Source organism: Petaurus breviceps, unplaced genomic scaffold (genome assembly GCF_028583685.1).
Source record: "Petaurus breviceps papuanus isolate PSGF00001 unplaced genomic scaffold, PetGlider_PUasm1.0 139, whole genome shotgun sequence".
NCBI classification, from domain to species: Eukaryota; Metazoa; Chordata; class Mammalia; order Diprotodontia; family Petauridae; genus Petaurus; species Petaurus breviceps.
Window position 1 is genome coordinate 12,415,364 of NW_027185697.1, and position 18,971 is coordinate 12,434,334.

An 18,971-nucleotide genomic window follows, 5' to 3' on the forward strand; every position below is an offset into this window, starting at 1 on the left:
TTTCTGTGTCCCCTCCCATATGATGTTGTGTCACTATTGGGGCCCTAGGACTAGATAAATAGGGTAGAAGTATCAACAATCCTCATTTCTCAAGCATATGCCAGGCTGGGCTTTATAGTTAGAAAGAACGTTTCCATACATCATCTTAGTTAATCCTCCCTAAGACATTCTAAGTCAGTATTGAGAATACCATTATCCCCATTATACAGAAGAGGAAACTGAGACTCCAGGAGAATAACATAACTTGCCAAGGTCCCATAGCTAGTAAGCCAAGCCTCTAACCCACATCTCATCTCTACCGGTCCTTCTCTTCTCTCTGGGGAAGGTCCAAGAATGGGCATCTCTGCCAAGGTGTGCCCTTCATGTCTTACTGCCACCTTTTGGTTGGCCAGAAGATCATAGTTGGAGCTGGGAGAGAAGGTCAAAGGCCATTTTGTTGACCCCTTTATCTTACATCAAGGGCCGGTCCCCTCTCATCCCCTCTATCCCTAGCAGAAGCAGCATCAGATGACAGAATCCTGAGGTCCCTGTGCTGATTCTAACTCAGTGTATAATCTTGGACAAGTCTCCAAATAATAACTATCTATATTGTACATTCAGGTTTTCCACAAAAAACTTTTAAGAATCTCATGACGATTTTGTGAGGCTAGTGCTGTTGGCATTTTTACTGTCGTTTAACAAATGAGGAAACTGAGGAAAGGAAAGGTTAAGTCATTTGGGCAGGGTCTGGAGCCAGGTCCGAGTCCAGGTCTTTGGACTCCAGGTCCAGCATTCTGCCCACCATCCCAAAATGCCTCCTCCAAATTTTCTGGGCTCATTTCCCCCCAATGTCTAATACGGTGGAGTGAGCAGACAGAACTATGCCTGACCTCCTCTCCCTGCTGCCTTGCCCTCAGGCCTAGGGAGAGGCTCCTATCCCGACTTGTCTGTCCATCCACAGTGTTAAAAGACTAGTCCTCTCTCTAGTCCAGCTTCCTCATGTTGCAGATCGGGAAACTGAGACCCATAGACAGGAAGTGAATTAATTGCCCAAGGTCACCCGGGGAATCAGGGGCGATCGATTCTAGTACGTGGGGGCTGCAGCCCAAGGTGGGGGAGCCCTACCTCCGTGGGCTGAGCCCTCAGCCTGGGGCTGAACCCGGCCAGGGTGGCTGCCCCGGCCACACCTTCTTCTCTCTAGCAAGCTCCAGTCCGGGGGACAAAAGCTGTCTTTTTCACTGTGGACACATTTCAGCCTCACCAAATCAGCTAATTATTGACAGTTGGTGAAGAGGAGATTTCACTTTTTCCTCCTGTTAAACTGCGCCTAATTAGTAATTACTGGCTCTCAGTCACTGCGGCTCGGCGCTCGCCCGCCTGCCGGCCCGCCCGCTCCTCCTCGCAGTAATCCCGCTCCCAGTGCCTCATTAACCTTCTGCATTTCTCCTGCAGCCTGCCAACAAGATGAAGATGAAAACAGATTGTCAAACAATGGTTCAGCCTTGTATCTGCACTCCGGGCTCGGCGGCCCCAGAGCTCCCAGGGGAATATTGGGAAAAGGGGGGAGCTGGGGGGAACAGAGAGCAGCGAGAGGAGAGAAAGCCAGAGGCAGAGAAGAGAGAGACTGGAGGAGACAGAAAGGCAGCAGAGAGGGCTTTGGGTAGGGGAGATACAGGGACTGAAAGGGGGAGAGACAAGGGAGGGCTTTGCGTAGGAGAGATGCAGAGAACAGAGACAGATCCAGAGATGGAGAGACAGACAAGAGAGGGGTTTAGGGGGTACAGAGAACAGAGAGAGACAGAGAGGAGGAGAGAGAGACGAGAGGGGAGCTTAGGAGGCAAGAGATTTGGGGGGAAAGAGGGAGATTCAGAGAATAGAGAGATACAGAGAGAGGCAGAGAAAATGGGGTGGAAGAGACAGCAGAGAACTATTTTCAGGGAGATACAAAGTATAAAGATTGAGAGACAGAGCAAGAGAAGACAGACCAGAGAGGGAAGAGAGATGGAACAGAGAAAATTTTTAGTAGACCCAGAGACGGGAGAAAAAGAGACAAGAGAAGCAGAGACAGAGAAGCAAGGGTCTTGGGAGAATACAGAACAGAGAGGGAGAGAAGACAGATAAGGGATGGAGACAGAGAATAGAGAATTTGGGGGAAGAGGCTGAGAATGAAGAGGAAAGAACAGAGTTGGGGAGATAGAACAGAGATGCAATAGAGAGATAGCAGAGAAAGGAGTAGCTGAGAGAGAGAGCAGAGAGGCAGAACAGAAGGGTGGGGAGAAGAATGAAGGAACAGAAAGGAATTAAGGAAGGAAAAGCAGGGAATGGGGGGAGGGGAGAAGGAACAGGGTTTGAAGAAAGATTCACATAATTGGGTAAGGAGTGAGAAGAGAGAAAAAGAGACAGATAACAGAGAGGTGGAGAAAGCTAGAAATAGAAACAGAATGGTGGGGGAGGAGAAGGAGGAGAGAGACAGAGAGACAGAGACAGAGAAGACAGAGCCAGAGAGATGGAGGAACTGAACCTGCCAAGAATAGACACGAAGTCCCTGACAGACATAGCCAGAGTCAGGCTGACCTGAGCATGCCTCTCAATCTGGGGTTCTTTGAGGAATGTGGCCAAAGGTAGGAAGCTGGAATAGAATAGTTCTGTGAGGGCCCCAGGGATGGAGCAAGGGCAGGGGAGAGGGATGCTGCCCAAGGACTAGCAAGGGTTGAGTCCTTCTCTTTCCTGATCGCTGAAAAGGAACTGGGTTTGTTGGCATGTGGAGTTCTCTGACATTGCTCACCTAAGCACACAATCAGCCATGGTCATCCTGTGCTATGACAGTCCTACACCTGGTCTGCCCACACACAGTTAGGGTAAGGACCCTCAAGGGCCTGCCTGTCTGTCTAGATCTGTGGCCCCAAAGCTTAAAGGTTCTTTTTGGGGTAGAGGAAGAAATTGGAAAGTGGTGCCAACTTTCTTGGAGCCTTGGTCAGGGGACAGGGAGGGTATTTCTGGGGGCATTGGATGTGCAGAGATCCCTACTCTGCCAAGTAGCCCTGAGTCTGTCAAGAGTCACCTCTTTATCCGAATATCTCTTCCTATCTTGAGCAGCCTCTCTAACTGCTTCATCAAGGTAATTTTATATAAAGAAAAGATAACTGGAGAACTCCATGTGTGCATGTGAGCACTCCCATGTGGGGCACTGTGGGTGTGCATGTGTGTGTTCACTCCATGTATGATGCTGTATGTGCATGTGCATGTAGTGTGTGTACTTCCATGTGTGTGCACTTCCATTTATGGCACTGTGTGTACATGTGCACGTGTGTGTCCACTTCCATTTATGGCACTGTGTGTGCATGTATGTGTGCACTTCCATGTATGGCGCTGTGTGTGCGTGTGCATGTGTGTTCACTTCCATTTATGGCGCTGTGTGTGCGTGTGTGTACTTCTATGTATGGCACTGTGTGTGCACTTACATGTATGGCACTGTTTGTGTGCATGTGTGTGCACTTCCATTTATGGCACTGTGTGTGCACGTGTGTGTACTTCCATGTATGGCACTGTGTGTGTGCATGTGTGTGCACTTCCATGTATGGCGCTGTGTGTGTGCGTGTGTGTGTGTACTTCTGTATGTGCACTTACATTTATGGCACTGTGTGTGCGTGTGTGTGCACTTACATGTATGGCACTGTGTGTGCGTGTATGTGTGCGTGCACTTCCATGTATGACACTATGGGTGTGCATGTGTGTGTGCGCTTCCATGTATGGCACTGTGTGTGCATGTGGGTGTGCACTTCCATGCATGGCACTGTGTGTGCATGTGTGTGAGCACTCCATGTATGGCACTGTGTGTGCATGTGTGAGAGCACTCCATATATGGCACTGTGTGTGCATACTCCATGTATGGCACTGTGTGTGTGCATCGTGTGTGCACTTCCATGTATGGAGCTGTGTGTGCATGTATGTGTGCACTTCCATGTATGGTGCTGTGTGTGTGCATATGTGTGAGCACTCCATGTATGGCACTATGTGTGTGTGTGCACTTCCATGCATGGTACTGTGTGTGTGCACTCCATGTATGGCACTGTGTGCGTGTGCATGTGTGTGTATGCACTCCATGTATGGTGCTGTGGGTGTGCATGTGCATGTGTGTGTCCACTCCATGTGTGCTGCTGTAGTTGTACATGAGCACTTCATGTATAGCGCTGTGGTTGTGCATGAGCACCTCCATGTATGGCACTCTGGGTGTGCGTGTGCATGTGTGTGTGTGCGCACTCCATGTATGGCTCTGTGGATAATGGGATGTGAGTCCTTTGTATCAATCTGTGGCTAGTTGGTGTGTGAGCATCAGCATTTTCTTCCTGCCTTTCCAGAAGTGGAAGCTCCCTGAGGGCAGGCACTGTTTCAGTCTTTGGGCTATGCTATGACTCTGCTTCTCCCCATTCACATCCTTCATTTAGGAAGTGATGAAAGAGTGGGTATTTCCATAGAGTGTTAAGGCTATTGTCTATGTAATGAGACATTGCTGGTGGGCAGATTCCCCAATCTTCCTCTACTGAGCCTTCAGAAAATTTAGTCCCTTTCATTTCTAAGGATGGGAGACAAGGAGGAAGAGCTATCCTTGAGTAGAATCTGCATGTTGAAATGAGTAAATTGAGGCTGGCTCATAATGGCTATGTGACTTGCCCAGGGCTGGTGAGTGTCCACAGTAGGATCTCACCCTAGTCTTCCAGACTCCAGGTGCAATGCTCTCTCTACCAAACCAAACAGAGGGGAGCTGCTACATTGCTCTCTTGACTCAATGTCCCTCCCCCTTCCCCTGCCCTTCTAAGATCTAGGTTGGAAAACTATGGCAGAATATGGTGTCTCCAGAAGGTCTTTAGGAAAATGTACCTGTGTTACATGTATCCTTGTTTCAAGTTCCCTTTAACCAAAACAGATGAGTGTTCTCATTAGTACATTATTATGGCTATTATTTCTCGCTTGCCTCCTCTTTCTCAGTGAGGCTGAGTGGAGTGGGGAAAGGCATTTTGTCAGAAGGGGAAGAGGTCAAGGTCCAATCCCATATAGTCTCTAGAACTGTTTGAAGGAAATCCCCCTGCCCCTCCAAGGCTGCTCTCCCATCCTCCCTGAATTTCCAGAGGATAGAGAAGCCAGGGCTGGCAACATCTCAGTGCCTTGGGATGAGCACATATGAGTCAGCTACCCCTCTGCCAGGGGATAGAATCTTCTGGGAAAGGTTGTAGGCTTCATGTCAGCCTTTCCTGCCAGATTCTGGACCAAAGTCCTCTGAGATTCAGTTCCCATGATATATGTTCTGCCTCATCTCCTTCTCCCCTCCATGAAGACACCATCCTAGCTGACTGTCCTGGAAGGCAAGGGTTGTTTCATTTTTCTTTGTAGTCCCAACACTGTAGCTAGGTGGCACTGCATTGGATAGTGTGCTGGTGCTGGAATCTGGAAGACTCATCTTCCTGAGTTCAAATAAACTAGCTGTGTGACCCTGGTTAAGTCACTTCACCTGATTTGCCTCAGTTTCCTTCTCTGTAAAATGAACTATAGAAGAAAATGGCAAACTATTCCAGTATCTTTGTCAAGAAAATTCCAAATGGGGCCACAAAGAGTCAGACATGACTGAACAACAACAGATACCTAGTGCATGCAAGATACTTAATAATGAGAGCAACTGTGGTGCAGCAAAAAGAAGTTGTCCCTGGCTCTGGAGTCAGATGATCTAGGTTCAAATCCCTCCTCTAATGTTTGTCACTCTGTGTGACCTTGCTTAACTTCCCTGGGCCTCTCCTATTTGTAAAATGACCTGATGGCCTCTGAGGTCTCCTTCAGTTCTAGATCTATGACTCAAGATCCTAAATCGCTTTACCTCTCCATTCCTCAGTTTCCTCACCTGTAAGATGACCAAATGACCTCCAAAAGATACCTTCTAGCTCTAGAGGTATAATACTATGGTCATGTGGTTCTATGGAAAGCACTCTACAGATTGCATTCCAACCTAGGCCAGTCTCCTTCCCAATCCCTGAATCCCTTCTCATGTTCAGAGGATGCATTATCTGGTGAGTATACAGGATGCTGGAATTGAATATAGAGTCAGAAGAGAACTGAGTTCGATTTCCTGCTTCTCAACTTTCATTAAATAAGTAGTTTTTATTATTTTACTAAATATGTTGATATTTTAAAAATAATAGCTGTATAACTCTGAACAAATCAGCTCTCTGTGCCTCAGTTTCCTCTCCTGAAAAGGGGGGATAACAATGTCTACAATACTGACCTCGCAGAGGTCTTACAAGTCCCAATGCAGGCACATATTCTGGAAGGGGCCCTAAAGTTCAGTTTAGTTCAACCTCTGCTAATTTTTGAAGTATTACATAGAAGCCAGGCAGCTTAGCATAGTGAGTAGAGTGGTGTGCCTGGAGATGAGAAGACCTGAGTTTGAATCTTGCCTCAGACACTTACTAGCTGTGTAACCTTGGACAAGTCACTTAACCTGTGAGTCTCAGTTTCTTTATATGTAAAATGTATCACAGAATCATAGATTTGGAGCTGAAGGTCATTGAATGCAATTCCCTTATTTTGCAGATAAGGATCTGATGCATGAGAAGTTACCATCACTGTAGAAATGCTGGTAATTATGACATTCATGCTTCTTCCCTTGCCTGATACCCTGGGAATATTCCTGGCTCTCCCATCCTCTCGCAGGATTCTTTCAGAACCTCCCCATCCTCCAAGGCTCAGCTGCTCAGCTTCTTATGAAGACTCCTTAAGCTTCCCGGTGCTTTCCCTTTTCTGGACTCTTGCTGAGCTCACGATAAGCCCCACCCAATCTCGCGGGCTCTCCATCTAGATACTTCCTGCTCACTAGTCCATTGCTCGTCTCCTTAGCTCATTTGGGAGCTCCCTTCCTAAGCTCTCCTCCTCCCTTGCTCACTGTATCAGTGATTCAACAGAAATAGGGAAGTCTGGGGGCAAGGGGACAGTGTCTTCTGGGAGGGAAAGATGAGTTTGTTGGGTATATCTTGAAGGTCTAGAGCAAACTGATGTACAAACCTGGGTTGAGATAGAGTGGGTACCTCTACATGTTTGTCAGATTGAATTGAAAAAAGGCAGTGAGATGGGATGTATGTTGTCATGGTTAGAATAGGACCATGTGGCAGTGGAATCACTGGGCTATGCCATGAGAGGTATATGTACATACAGCCTCATGGTATGGTAGAGTAGGCTTGGAGTCAAGATTTCCCTCTAGACTCTGTTTTTGACTCCAGACTTTACCACCACAACTCCAATGCCTTCTCACCCTTCTTCACCCTGGAGCCCTCTGCCCTAGGGCTCCCTTCTCCCATTGATGAGTTTTTCTATGTTGAAGAAGGGATCAGGCCAGCCATCCTTCATTACTCTGCTTCTGACTCCAGATTTGGACACCATGTCACCCACTACCTACCATCTCCCTCAAACTTTCAGCTCCTTTTTATATGTTGTTTTCCCTCGTTAGAATGTAAGCTTCTTGGGGTGGATAGGTGGCTCAGTGAATAGACCACTGGCCCTGGAGTCAGGAGGACCTGAGTTCAAATCTGGCCTCAGACACAACACTTACTAGCCATGTGATCTGGGGCAAGTCACTTAACCCCAATTGCCCTGCCTTCCCCCCTCCAAAAAGAAAAAAAAAAGAATGTAACCTCCTTGGGGGCAGGGATTATCTTTCTTTTTGCTTATACATGGATCCTGAGAGCTTAGCCCAGTTTCTGACACATAGTAAGCACTTCTTATAATTGCTGATTGGAAGAGATCTGAGTTAGCATACTGGCACTTTTTAAGACTCTTGGAACCTTGAAAGATTCTCCATGGATCTTCCAAAGGCTCCTTTTTGTAGATGACATCATGCCAGCTACATCCCGTCCTAAGACACTGCAGAAGCTTCTGGAAGAGATAGGTAAGCACCCAAACGAGTTTGGTCTGACTATCCACACAAGAAAGACCATATCCATGAAGAATGTCTATGGCCCAGATTTCAACATACACTTATGGACGCCCTGTAGAGCTTGTCCAATAATATGCATATTTGGGCCAGACAGCACAGTTGGCCAATGAAAGGGCTCTATGTTGAAAAGAAAGAAAGTGGGCTGGACTATTTGGGGGGAATTTTACTGACCCCAAGATTACCATGAAAACCAAGGCCCATCTTTCCAATACTAATATTTTATCAATAATGCTCCACAATAGCAATGCCTTGAATACCATGGCCTCTGAAGCAGGAACATGTAACCTAGAACCAAAGAACATCTCCAGATCAGAAGAGAAGGAAAGGAAGTCATCCAGGAAGGATGTGGCAGGAGCAAAGAAGGACAGGGAGGCAGACAGAGTGCTCTCTTGGTACCTTGGTCAGGAGGAAACATGTCAGCACACCGGGTGAACCCCCTATGGTTACCTTTTGGGACAATGTTGCCCATGAGGAGCAGGAAAGTTGTGATCTCTAAAGCTGGAGGAAATTTCTGAATCTGCAAGAGCACAGATCCCTTGGGGTATTGTGTGACTCTGAATGAAGAATGTAATCTCCCTGAGCCTTAGTTTCCTCGTTGTATAATGGGGATGTTTGTACCATCTCTACTTTACAGGGTTGTGATGGGAGAAAAGCTTGGTAAAGCTTGGAGGGCTTCAGAATCACCAAGCTTGGAGAAAACTCAGATCATCTTTGTTACTCAGGTCATTTCAGTCATGTCTGACTCTTTGTGACCCCATTTGGGGTTTTCTTGACAAAGATACTAGTTTGCCATTTCCTTCTCCAGCTCATTTTACAGATAAGGAAACTGAGGGAAATGGGTGAAGTGACTTGCCCAGAGTCACACAACTAGTGTGTCTATGGCTAAAGATGAGTCTTCCTGAAATCAGGCTCAACCCTCTATCCACCATGCCACCCTAACTGTCCCTCAGAGATTATCTAATCTACCCCATACACAAACAAGAAACCCAATATACAATATACCTCCCTGTAATGCGAATGTAAATTTTAAAGATCTTCCCTGCCCCTAGGCTAAAGTGCACCAGAAGCCTGGGGAGGGAGGCTTGTTTTTCAGTAGATACTTTTTGATTGGCCAGTGGGTCAATAAGGTTGTTACATTCTCTGAGCCAGGAGAAGGCTATATAAGCCCTGATGTGTAGCTTTGTTTTTGGGACTCACTTTGAGAAGTGTTCTGTGATTTGATCTGAATTCTGGGAAGCCGTTGTTGAGAGTCCCCCGGCTTTGAAAAACCCAGATGTGGAAACCCAGATGTTGACTGGGTATGGATGTAATGGTTGGACAGTTTGGAAAGCTGTCTACTTGATCTGTTAATGTCTTGATAATTCTGTCTGTATATTTTGAAGTTTGGGGTGCTGACCTTTTTCCCCTGAACAAGGTAAACGATATATGTCTGACTGATTAAAGTAAGCTTGTTAACCCATTTTGAGTTGCTTTCCTTTAACAAAGCAGATCCAAGAACCTGTATGGGCAGCAAACCCTGAGGATGCGCTTGGGGTGCTTGCCGCTACACTCCCCTGTCCCCAAACTGGTCATCCTGTCACTAACTGAAGACCTTTAGTGAGGGGCACTTTGCCATCTCCTGGGATGGCTGTCATTTCATATTATTACAATAAGGAAAATAAGGCCGTGGTATGGTCTAGATGTTATCATAATAAGAAAAGAGATAGAAACTGGGGGGGGGGGGGTCAGTATCATATAGTGGATAAAGGCTGGATTTGGTGTCCAAAAGACCTGGGATCAAATTTTGCCTCCGACACTTGCTCCCAATTTTTTTCCTACAAATAAGTTATCCCTTTATTAAGGGGACCAACGAAGGGAGGAAATCCACATCTGGCGGACCTCGGTTTTGCTGTGGAACAAAGGACAGCAGTCAGAACCCAAGTCCTGTGTTCCTTCTCCTTAGATCCCTCTAGGTTAATGCCAGACCCAGCCACCTAGTCTGTGAACCTTTCCAGAGAGCAGAGTTGATCCAAGGAGGCCACTTCTGTTATAGGCCAGAAGGAGATCAAACAAAACAAAACACTGAAGGAGTCTCTTCTAAAACTGATCTCCCTATAGACATATGCATAAAAGGGAAGGAGAAGAGCAACCTCCTTCCAGCTTAAGGAGCCCCAGATGGGAGGGAAGTCCCAGGTTCTTTGGTCCAGGAGCCACGAAGAAAGGTCAGTTGGCAGTTGAGAAGAGTTTGTTTAAATGTTAGGTGCTCTTAGAGAGAAAGCAGCAGGAGGGGAGCTTCTGGGAAATGGCGTGGCTTGCATAGAGGCTGGCTACTGCCACATTGGGGTTGCCCTGGGCCAGGTCGAAGCACATCTGAATGCAGCACCCACTGTCCCATCATACCTACTTGGTGGCCTTGTAAGAGTTGCTCCAGAAGCTCCAAATGGTTAGACACAATTCCCACAAGAAAAGTTAAACAAGAGAAGCTAATATAGGAAAAAGGTCATCTGAGAGGTAGAGTCCCCAACGGATTCAGGAGGGAGGGACCTGGGGGGGAATCCAAGGAGCACCTTTGGAGAAGGCAGGACCTAAGCTGGATCTTAAGGATTGGACAAGGGTGGGAGGGGTGGAAAAGGCCAGGAAGGGCATTCCCCACCAAGTGGGAAGAAGAGTCTGAGAACAGAGGGGTGCATGAGGCAAGGGCAGAAGAGAGTGAGGGGTCTGACCTGGGGGGAGGAGAGGGTGAACCTATCACATCAAACAATCAACAAGCACTTATTAAGTGCCTGTGGTATACCAGGCACAGGGCTTGGTTCTGGGGATACAAATACAATGAATGAAACCATCTCTTGTTGAGGTATCATGGGAGATGACAAGGTCAAATACAAATATATACAGTATGTAAAGAAAATAAATACAAAGTAGTTAAATACCAGGGCAGCGAAGTGTTGTAGTGGATAGAGAACCAGGTCTGGACTCAGGAAGACCTGAGTTCAAATCTGGCCTCAGACACTTAGCTGTGTGACCCTGGGCAAGTCACTTAATTCTATTTGCCTTGGTTTCCTCATCTGTAAAATGAACTGGAGGAGGAAATGGCCAACCAGTCCAGCATCATTGCCAAGAAAACTCTAAATGGCATCATGAAGGGTCAGACATGACTGAAATGATTGAACAACAATAGCTAAACACCTAGGAGTGGAGGGAAGAGGGTCAAGAAAAGCTTTGTGTAGAAGGTGATACTTGGTGTGAGGGAAGAAAGAGAAGGATCTGATGATTTGGGCAGGGGGGAAGAGGAAATACGTTCCAGGAATGGAGGACAGGCATCCCATGCAAAAGTATTGAGACAGGGCATGGAGTGGTACATGTGATAAACATCAAGAAAGACAGTATGGTTGGATCCCTGAGTGCAGGAAGGTAAGTAATGTCAGAATAGCAAGAAATGTGCCAAATAAGGATAAAAGCAGCAGTGAGCTACAAAGAGAGACTGGTTATTACAGTCAATCTCATTAGATACTGGTGACTGGCTCCCCAATAAAGTCTCATCAGAGACTGGTTACTAGAGACAGAAGTCATTACAAGAAAAGCCTTACAGAAAGAATAAAAGACATATATATGTATACACACATATGCACACATATATAAAAGAAATAGGAACAGACAAGCAAGAAAACACAATAAAGTAAAAAAATACAAAGGAAAAGACAAATATTCAAAAGCCCAATGAAAAGGAAAGTACTGTAACAACTCTGATAGAATTTCTAGAAATGCTAAGGACCCTCCAGAATGGTTCAGAAGAGTAATTTTTAAAAAGTTTTTAAAAAATCCTAATGGAAATTAAGAGAGAATTTAGAGCTTTCAAATAAGAAATATTTTTAAAAGATGCATAAAATGAATGACCAATTTTTTTTTACTCCAAAATAATAGATTTTCCAATGAGAATAAATCAACTCAAAAAATTCAGAGGCAGAAGAAAGATGATCAGAACAAAAGACAATACATTTGTAAGAACCCTGAGATAACTACAAGACAAGGCAACTGTTACTGAAGATGGAATGTTCAAGATAATTGGGGAATCATCGATATTCCAGGAAAACAGGATGAAATAAAAAGCCTAAATACTACGTATCGGGAAATCATACAGGAAATTTCCCAGAAGTATTGAAGACCGGGGAAAGAGTACAGCTAAACAGAATCCATGAAAGACTGACAAAAAGAAACAGTACATTTAATGTGTCAAGAAATGCCATACTCAAACTAGAATTGTTACATTAAACAACAAATGTTGCAGGCTATTAGAAGGGAGCCCTCATATACCAAGGAGAGACAGTCTGGATCATGCAAGATTATTCTTTGGTCATTAGAAGTTAAAGAAACAAATATAGTGGAGGCTGCTATTGGGGAATAGCAGGAGAGAAGATTGACAAGGTAGCGTGTGAGGTTTTGATTGCTAGGTGAGGAACATGAATACTTTTTTTTTAGCTGGTTGGTTGGTGTGTGTCATTCTCAAAGAGGACCAAAATGATATCACCGTGTATGGGTGATGTCTTTTAATGCGCATAAATTGGATTTAAGGGAGGCAGAGTTGCACAAAGTTGCTGACCTTACTCTCTTCCAGAGCCATCACAGTCTAGTGGCAGGACAGAGTCAAGATGACTGGTGACGGCTCAGGATGCAGCGGAGGACCTTGGTATTTTAGGAACACTAATTTTGCAGCATTGGATAGAATAGATCAAAGGGGGAGACTGGAAACCAGAGAAGAGGAGGCTGTGGCAGTAGTTTAGTCCTGAACTGGGGTGGGGATGGTGGGAATCAGACTAGAATCTGGGGCCTGATTTGTGTTTGGGCTCTCAGATGATCAAGTATAGTGGGGGCTAACCTATGACTTTGGTGTTAGACCATCTGAAGAGTCATTGTTCTGGGCTCAGATGCAGCTCCACACAAGGCAAGATCAGAAAAAATGGCTGCTAACTACAGCAGAAGGGATTTAGGTTAGATAGCAGCAAGGACTTCCACTTGCACAAAAGGTCTCAATGACTGAGGGTAATTATTCAGGGCCAGAGGAAAGTAAGATCATGCCACAACTACTGGTATTATTTTAGGTCCTGGAGACTCATCTTGTGAAAAAGCAGACCCACAAGTGCTGCCAGGGAAGGACAGGAACCCTGCTAGCTCTTTCCAAATGGGATGTGTGTCTATGGAGTGAGGTCTGGGACCCCCCAGAACAATAACTTGGTGAAGACAGCAGCTCCAATGGTTGAGTTCCAATCCCTACCCCAGGGTCTGTTTAATTAACCGATTGATGAATTAATTAATTATGTGGCTTGTGTTCCCGGTGATGACCTCTGTAACTTTTGGTGAGGTTGGGTCATCCCCAGCAAGCCCAGACTCATTGTGACAAATCCCACCCACTTCTGGGACATGACACACAATCCCCACGGCTCAGCCCAGATGGCAAGGGAACCACCTTGTTAGAGAGAATTAATTAGTGTGACGAGCATGAGGGAAAAGACAGTCCCTCCAGATGACTGGCTGATAGCTATGGTGCCATATATTGCAAACAGTCCTAAGAACACTCCAATACTCTCAGAGACAGGGAAGTCTGGGGACCAGTTTAACCTGGGGTTTTTCTATAAGTCACTCCCTGCTCAAGGAAGGGTGATGATCTATTGAGAGGGAGCCCCTGCTCTCCTCTTCCATCGAAGTTGGGACAAGAGGGGAGGACTCTGAGGAACAGCACAAGGAACCTTAGTCAGACTCATGGAAGAACTTCCAGACTGAGGGGAGGGGCCTGGCAAAGGGATGGAGGGACTGTCTCATACCAAGTCTACTCCTTAGGAGAAGGGTTTCATTATCTTATTCTACAGCAGGGGGGGGGGGGGAGGAATGGAAGAGATGATGTTGTCTGGGTTTGTATTGTGGTCCAGTCTAAGAGTGTATGCTTTGGAGTGGGAGTTGGCCTGGCTCTGTCAGTTAGCACTTTGTGACCTTGGGCAAGTCCCTTCCCCAACTTCCTCAAGTGTAAAATCGGAGGGACCAGACTAAATGGTCTCCTAGGTCCCTTTCAGCTCTAAATCCTAAGAGTTTGGGTTTCAATCACCTGTGAACAGGAGATTTCCCCCCTATTGGCTAGAGCTTCATTAGTCTGCTTTAGACTGTGGGGCTTGGAAGAAGGATGAGAGAGTGTGAGGACATCCACACAATGGTTGTCTCTGCAGGTTTCTGCAACAAAGTGTAAAGGAATCCCCACTGATCCCTTCTCTGCCCCCAGCTAACTCTTAGGTATATCCTTTCCCAGTCCTGGGAATGGCAAGTCTTTATGTAAGCCAGGGTAAAGAGAATGAGGAAGGAAAGCCATTGGCTCAGAATGAGACAACACTGAGCCATACATATGGCACAAGGCTAGGAAGGACAGCTGACACATGGATGGCAGCATCAGGAATCTCGAAAAAGGATCTTGATGGGTTAGGCCACTGAGCTCAATCTCAAAAGAGGACATTCAGTAGGTACCAATGTGAAGCCTTTCACTTGGATTCCAAAACAAACAAACAAAACAACTTCACATGTACAAGATGGGAGAGGCAGGGCTAAGAAACCAGTCAGTCTGAAAATGATCTGGGGGTGTTAGTGGACTACAGGCTCAATCTAAGACAACAACAGCCCATCAAAGGTAATGTGCTGAGACAGAGAGAGGTGATTGTCTTGCCATCCTCTGCCTTGATTAGAGCTCATCTGGAGTACTGAGGAAGGACACTGGTGAGCTGGAGAGTAGAGGAGGAAGGGCAGGATAGTAATGGGCTGGGAGTTCATAGCATATGAGGATCAGTGAAAAGAATTCGATTTGTTTAGACTGGAGAAGACTCGGGGGAGATGTGCTAGCTATCTTCAAGTTCTTGAAAGGCTGATGTGTGAAAGAGAAATCATACTTGTTTTGTTTGGTCCCAAAGATCATAACTAGGAGCAATGATGGTTGGGTAGGTGAGGGAATTGCAAAGAAGCCATGCTATGCTTAATATCTAAGAAAACTTCCTAACAATTGTTGTCAAGCATGCATTTCAGTCTTGTCTGGCTCTTTGTGACCCCATTTGGGATTTTCTTGGCAAAGAGGAATAGTTTGCCATTTCCTTCTGTAGCTCATTTTACAGAAGAGGAAACTGAGGTAAACTGGGTTAAGTGACTTGCCCAGGGTCACACAGCTAGTAAATGTCTGAGGAGGGATTTGAACTCAAGTCGTCCTGACTCCAGACCCGGCACTCTATCCCCTGCAGCACCATCTAGCTGCCTTTCCTAACAATAAGAGTTGTCCGAAGGTGGAGTGGGCTATTTTGGGAGTAGTAGGCTCCCTGTCACTTACATGCAGGCCTCAAGCAGAGGCTGGGGGTGTTAGCAGGGATTCTTTCAGCAGAGGATGGACTAGGTGACCACTGAGATACCTTTCTACTGAAATTCTCTGGTTCCAAACCCTAGACAGGGAGTCAAGAGACCTGGAACCTATATCACTTGACTCTGCTGCTGGCTAGTCATATACCTTTAGACAAATTGCTAGAAAGTGGGGATAAAATGGCAGAGGGATGTTGTGGATTCTGCAAGCTAGTGGATTGAAACACTCTCTGGGCCTCTGTTTCCTGATCTGTAAAATGAGAGGTTAGATTGGATCCCATCTATCTCATGTGTGGGGTCACAAAGAGTCAGATGTGACTGTAGCAAATAAGCAACAAAAAGAAGATCTAGCCCAAGGGCCAAATGGTGCTTCCCCAGGTCGAGGCCTTCACGAGGTTTCCAGCAAAAAAATATTTCACCTAATTAATTAGCGAGCAAACGCACATCCCGTCCATGAAAGTCCCATTGTAGTGAGGAGGTAACCCTGGGATCTTGAAGTCTTTGCCAGCTGAGCATAAGCTCTGGCAGCTTCTCCAGCTATGGAAGAAGCTTCCAGTAGTCTGATGAAAGACTTCCTCATTCGAAGATCTGGAGCTGAAGGGACCTGAGAGCCCAGCATATTACTGAAGAGGAAACTGAGACTCAGGAGGGGGAAAGGGCCTGGCTTAGGTCCCACAGCTTGGAAGCAAATCCCAGCTGTCCTGCAGAGGGGCTAACTCAGCTGCCCTCTCAACCAAACCAAAGCTGCCTCTCCCTGTTTGTCACCCAAGGACCAGCCTCGGCAAGTTCCAAAGGCCTTCTTGGTGGGTTGGCAGCGCCACGGTGAATTTTCCAGCCAATTTTTGAAGACCATTTACTGATGCCTCGCAAACTTCACTGGTGGGGGGAGCCCCCACAGTGAAGAATCCTGGCTTTCTTGTGGTCTTGAGGTAGCCAGCATCCATGGACCAGCAGGGGCCGTGACTACGGCAGGCGTGCCTGCCCACCCCCAGCTCTCCTGCTGAGCAGGCTTGGAGCAATTAGTCCTGGTAATGGATGGTATTGGAATGAATTCTCTAGCGACCTTCATGGTGCACGTTCTCACCATACTCAGGGGTCTCCCATCACGTGTCTGGTTATCGCGACTCTTGAGCTTCTCTGAATAAGACATCTCTAAGGCAGCCAGGCAGACCCACAACTCCATAGTTTGGGGATTTCAATCCAAGTTCATTCTACAAGTACATATTGTACCTGACATGCAATAAGTACTAGGGATACAGACAAAAATGTGACCTCCCTGCCCTCAAGAAGCTTATACTCGATTGGAATAGAATGTAATGGGGGCTTCAAGCTTCAGGTTCACTTGAGAGAAGAATCAAACCTCTGCCTAAGGCAGGCTCCTGGATGTCTTGGGCAGCCTGCTGTAGCCTACTGACCCCTTCTCAAATGAATGTTTTATCAATGAATAAAATAAAACGCATAGGGTTACAAAGGAAACCAATGATATTGAAAGACTTCTGTTGTGTTTTTAATATATACACATGTACGTGTATGCATGTATATATGTATGTGTATATGTGTGTATGTATACACACACACATACATACATATAGTTCTCAGACCCTGGGTTAAGAGCCCCAAGTGAACTCCCACTTCATTCAGTGAGCTCAATGGAGTGAGTCCCAGGCCCTGACCTGGTCTACCCAGGCCTCTAGACCTGTCGTCAACCAGCTGTTGGCAACATGCCACCTTTTCTAACTCATGGGAGACCCCATCCAAGTCCATGCCACATGAGTAGGAGGGGGCATGTGGTAACAGGAAGCTAAAGAAATAGCCAGTAACCCACTGTTAAAGAGGGGCAGGGGTGATCCCTGCCCCCCTCAGTGTCACCCCCTCGCCCTCCCCTTCCCATTACTGACCTCTGACATCTGTGGAAAGAGACTGATGGCGAGAGGCAGGGCCAGGCCAAAAGCGGCAAGGCACACGAAGCTTTGCACAGGCAGAAGAAGCCGGGGACGAGACTGCAGGAGGAATGTCCTGGAGTGGACAAGATAGGAGGGCACATTAGATCTAGGGATGAGGAAGGACTCCTTCCCTCCTTCTCACCCACCACCAGGTCCCCAGGAGGAGTTCTAAGTCACCAACATTCGAGTGATGCAAAATAAGTCAAGACTGCTGAAGTTCTGGGCTTGTCCTCACTAGCTGTGTGACCTTGAGCAAATGCCTCCCCCTCTCTGGGTCTTGGGTTCTTCATCTCAAAAATGATGGGAGATGGACTGGATGACCTACAAGGGTCTTTCTAGCTCTAAACTTGTGGTCTTACATACAAATACATGGCAGGCTGTGTGTGTGCATGTGTGAGTGTGTGCACGTGTGTGCATGTGTTAGTGCATGCACATACGTGTGTGTGCATGCATATGTGTAAACAGGGCATTCCAAGAAGGGAGGATAAGGAAAAGGAATGTTGTGTAGAAGGGCCAATGAGACCAGGGTGGCATGACTGGGTTTGTGTAGGTGAGGAGTGAGAGTTAGCCCTGCTCCCAAGTACTTTTAGGCTCTAGTCAGGAAGGGACCCAATCCAATGGAATAAGCTTCATGTATGGGCAAGGCAAGAACAGATGACAACCGACTGTATATCTGTTGACCAAGAGCAAGTCTACCTAATTCCCATTTAATCCAATACAATAAACCTTTAATAAGCACTTACTATGTTTCAAGCACTCCATGAGGCTCTGGGGATAAAGACACAGAGGAAAAAGAGCCCCTGCCCTCAGGAAGCTTACAATCTACTGGTGAAACCAACAAATACACAGAAAACTAATTTTTGGGAGAAGGGGTGAGAAATATTAACAAATGAGGAATCTAGAAAGGTTTCTTGTTGGAGGTGGCCCTTGAGTAGGGTCTTGGAGACTCATTACCAGAGGTTTGACTGCACAGATTTGATTTTGTGGGTTGCAGTAACTCATTCAGGCCCTTTGCTAAGTTTGTCAGCAGAAGAAAAGAGCCAGGGACTGTGGGGCCCCGGAGTTCATGTTGGCTAGGCTAGGCAGTAGGAAGAAGGGAGATGGGGAGCACCAATGGAAACTACACTGAGAATTGGTGCCTTCTTCTAGGTCTCCAGAAGTGTCCCCCAGAGTCAGAAGCACCAACGGTTCCCTATTGATTAGGAGCAAATTCCTCTGTTTGGCATTTAAAGTGCTTCACCAACTGATACCAGTCAGGGTCTAGGCAAAGGGGACTACTTTCTCTTCCTCACATGAAACATCCCAAATCCCATCTCTGCATATTCGCACAGTCTCTGCAGCATCCTTCAAGGCCTTGTTAATGTGTAAATTCCTACCTTAGATATACCCTAGTTACCCCCTGGTGTCACCCTCCGAAATTCCTTTGTATCTGATATGAATTGACTCACATTGCTGTACATGCTGGTTCCCCCAAATAGAATTAAGTTACTTGAGGGCAGGAACTATTCCTTCCTTCTTTCCTTCCTTCTTTCCGTCCTTCCTTCCTTCCTTCCTTCCTTCCTTCCTTCCTTCCTTCCTTCTTTCCTTCCTTTCTTCCTCCCTTCTTTCCTTCCCTTCCTTCCTTCCTTCATTCCCTTCCTTCTTTCCTTCCTTCCTTCCTTTCTTCCTTCCTTCCTTCCTTCCTCCCTTCTTTCCTTCCCTTCCTCCCTCCCTCCCTCCCT

General features: G+C 46.4%; 1 protein-coding gene across 1 annotated transcript in view; it reads right to left on the reverse strand.

Moving 5' to 3' along the window:
* Window positions 1–18,971, reverse strand: part of SFXN5 (sideroflexin 5) — a 224,289-nt gene that overhangs the window by 39,369 nt on the left and 165,949 nt on the right. Inside the window, exon 13 of the mRNA XM_069066620.1 lies at window positions 17,206–17,323. Within this exon, the coding sequence (XP_068922721.1) occupies window positions 17,206–17,323 (118 nt within the window). The remainder of the gene's footprint in view (window positions 1–17,205; window positions 17,324–18,971) is intronic.